Source organism: Haliaeetus leucocephalus, unplaced genomic scaffold (assembly GCF_000737465.1).
Source record: "Haliaeetus leucocephalus isolate CR32 unplaced genomic scaffold, Haliaeetus_leucocephalus-4.0 Scaffold657, whole genome shotgun sequence".
In the NCBI taxonomy this organism is placed as follows: Eukaryota; Metazoa; Chordata; class Aves; order Accipitriformes; family Accipitridae; genus Haliaeetus; species Haliaeetus leucocephalus.
Window position 1 is genome coordinate 4,466,594 of NW_010973093.1, and position 1,987 is coordinate 4,468,580.

General features: G+C 66.5%; 1 protein-coding gene across 1 annotated transcript in view; it reads left to right on the top strand.

Annotated features, from left to right (window-relative positions):
- Positions 1-1,421, top strand: part of ARHGAP44 (Rho GTPase activating protein 44) — a 27,266-nt gene extending 25,845 nt beyond the window's left edge. Inside the window, exons 19-20 of the mRNA XM_010579492.1 lie at positions 1,072-1,157; positions 1,267-1,421. Coding sequence (XP_010577794.1) covers positions 1,072-1,157; positions 1,267-1,421 — 241 coding nt within the window. The remainder of the gene's footprint in view (positions 1-1,071; positions 1,158-1,266) is intronic.
- Positions 1,422-1,987: the final 566 nt, after the last annotated feature.

Here is a 1,987-nt window from a genome sequence, read left to right on the forward strand (position 1 = left end):
TGGCCCCGGGAGGGTGGCGGTGTCCCTAGGCAGGTGGAACTGTCCCTCCCCGGGAGGGTGACAATGCACTCGGGGGGGGGGGGGGGGGGGCGTCTCTGGAAAAGTGGGACTGTCCCCGGGAAGGTGACAATGTCCGTGGCAAGGTAGAACTCAGGAGGGTGACAGTGTACTCGGGAAAGTGACAACGTCCTTGCAAAGCCGGCTGTGTCCCCGAGAAGGTGGCGAAACTGTCACTGGAAAGGTGGCAGCATCCTTGGGAAGCTGGTGATGTCCCCAGGAAGGTGACAACGTCCCTGGGAAGCACCACGAGCCGGTGCTGCTGTTCTGACCTGCCTGTCCCTGGGTTGTCGGTGTCCCCGCACCCCGGTGTCCCGGAGGGGGACGGTCAGGGCGATGCTTTGGAAGTGCCAGCGGCATCGGGGACACCTGGGGACGCAGGGGCCGGGCACTTCTGGGAGCCCCCCGGCTCTGGCCCGGCTGGGCACAGGACCCCCCAGGGCGGAGGGCTCTGCTCCTCCGTGTGCCCGTCCTGCCTGCGACAGGTGGGGGGACAGCGTGGGCACCAACCAGCCTCCAGGCACCCCGCAGAGCGGGGGCTAGGTGTTCCCCAGGCGGGCCACCTTCCTTTGGTGCGGCGCTGGCAGCGGTGCAGCCCGGGCATCGCGCGCTGGCATCGCAGCCAGGCATCGGCGCAGCCCTGACCTCACACCGAGACATCGCACCCCGGCACCGGTGCGGCCCTGGCGTGGCACCCACCGGTGAAGCTCTGGTGTTGCACGCAGGTGTCGGTGCGGCCCTGGCACCCTGGCGTTGCCTCTGGGCATGGGTGCAGCCCCAGCACTGCACCCTCGCACGGGTGCAGGTTCCCCACCGTGTGCCCGTGGGAGCCGCTGCCAGTTTTGGGACCCCACGATGGCGGCAGGGCCTGGCAGGCGCAGGCAGAAGTGCTTTATCCACCTGGGGGAGGGTTGCTCTGCTCTCGGCAAGGGACAGTGGTGACACCGGTGACACCGCCTGCCACGGGCTGTGGGCCACCCTCTGTCACTGCACGGGTGCTGGCTCGCCTTGCAGGTCCCTTGGGAGGGGACACCTGCGCTCAGTGGGAGGAGAGCAGGGCATCGGGGGGGACAACATCGGGGCTGGTGTCACAGGCTCCGGCTAGGGTGGGGTGGCACAGGGCAGGGATCAGTGGTGACATCCCTGGTGGTGGCACTAACGCGGAGCCAGCCCCAGCGAGGTGTCCCCCATCACTCTGTCCTCCCGCAGGTCTGCTCCGTTTTGAGGTCCCCTCCCTCCACGTCTCCCCGGATGCCGCCCTGTGCCGGGACCCGCCGGAGGCACCGCAGAGACTCTCGGGGCTGGGCCCAGCCGCCCGGCAGGAGGAGGAGGAGGAGGAGGAATCAGAGAGCACAGCCCTATGACAGTGTCCCTGTCCCCAAGCTCATCCTTGCAGCACCCGGGGGCCAGCACCAGCCACCGCCACCGAGGGCCACCGGCATGCCAGTTCCGGGTGGCAAAGCGCCCGGTTTGGGGGGCGGTCGCTGTTCTTTATTTCGGTTTTTTTTCGCCTTATCCAGACTTTGCCTTTCGACCGGGTGCCTGCGCCCCCCCGCACCCCGCAGCACCCACGGTCCTGGGGCGATGCCACCACCTCCTCCGTGCCCCGACAGCAGGTGCCACTGGCTACCGGCCAGGTGACAACAAGCTCGCTGGCGCTTTGCAGCGGGATTTCATTTCTTCGGCTTCTTCCCCCTCCGCTTGTTTGCCGGAGCAGGATGGGACCTGACCAGCAATAACCTGGGGACGCAGGATGCGGCTCCCCCGGGCTCTCGGGGTGCTGGCGGGCAAAGGCGCGCATCCCTCGGCACCCGCTGTCCCCATGGGTTGGTGGCTTTGGTCGTGCATGCGAAGACAAATTAACCTTTTATCCTTTCCAGAGAGATAAGAGAGATTACATATATATATCGGCAGAGATATATATATATAT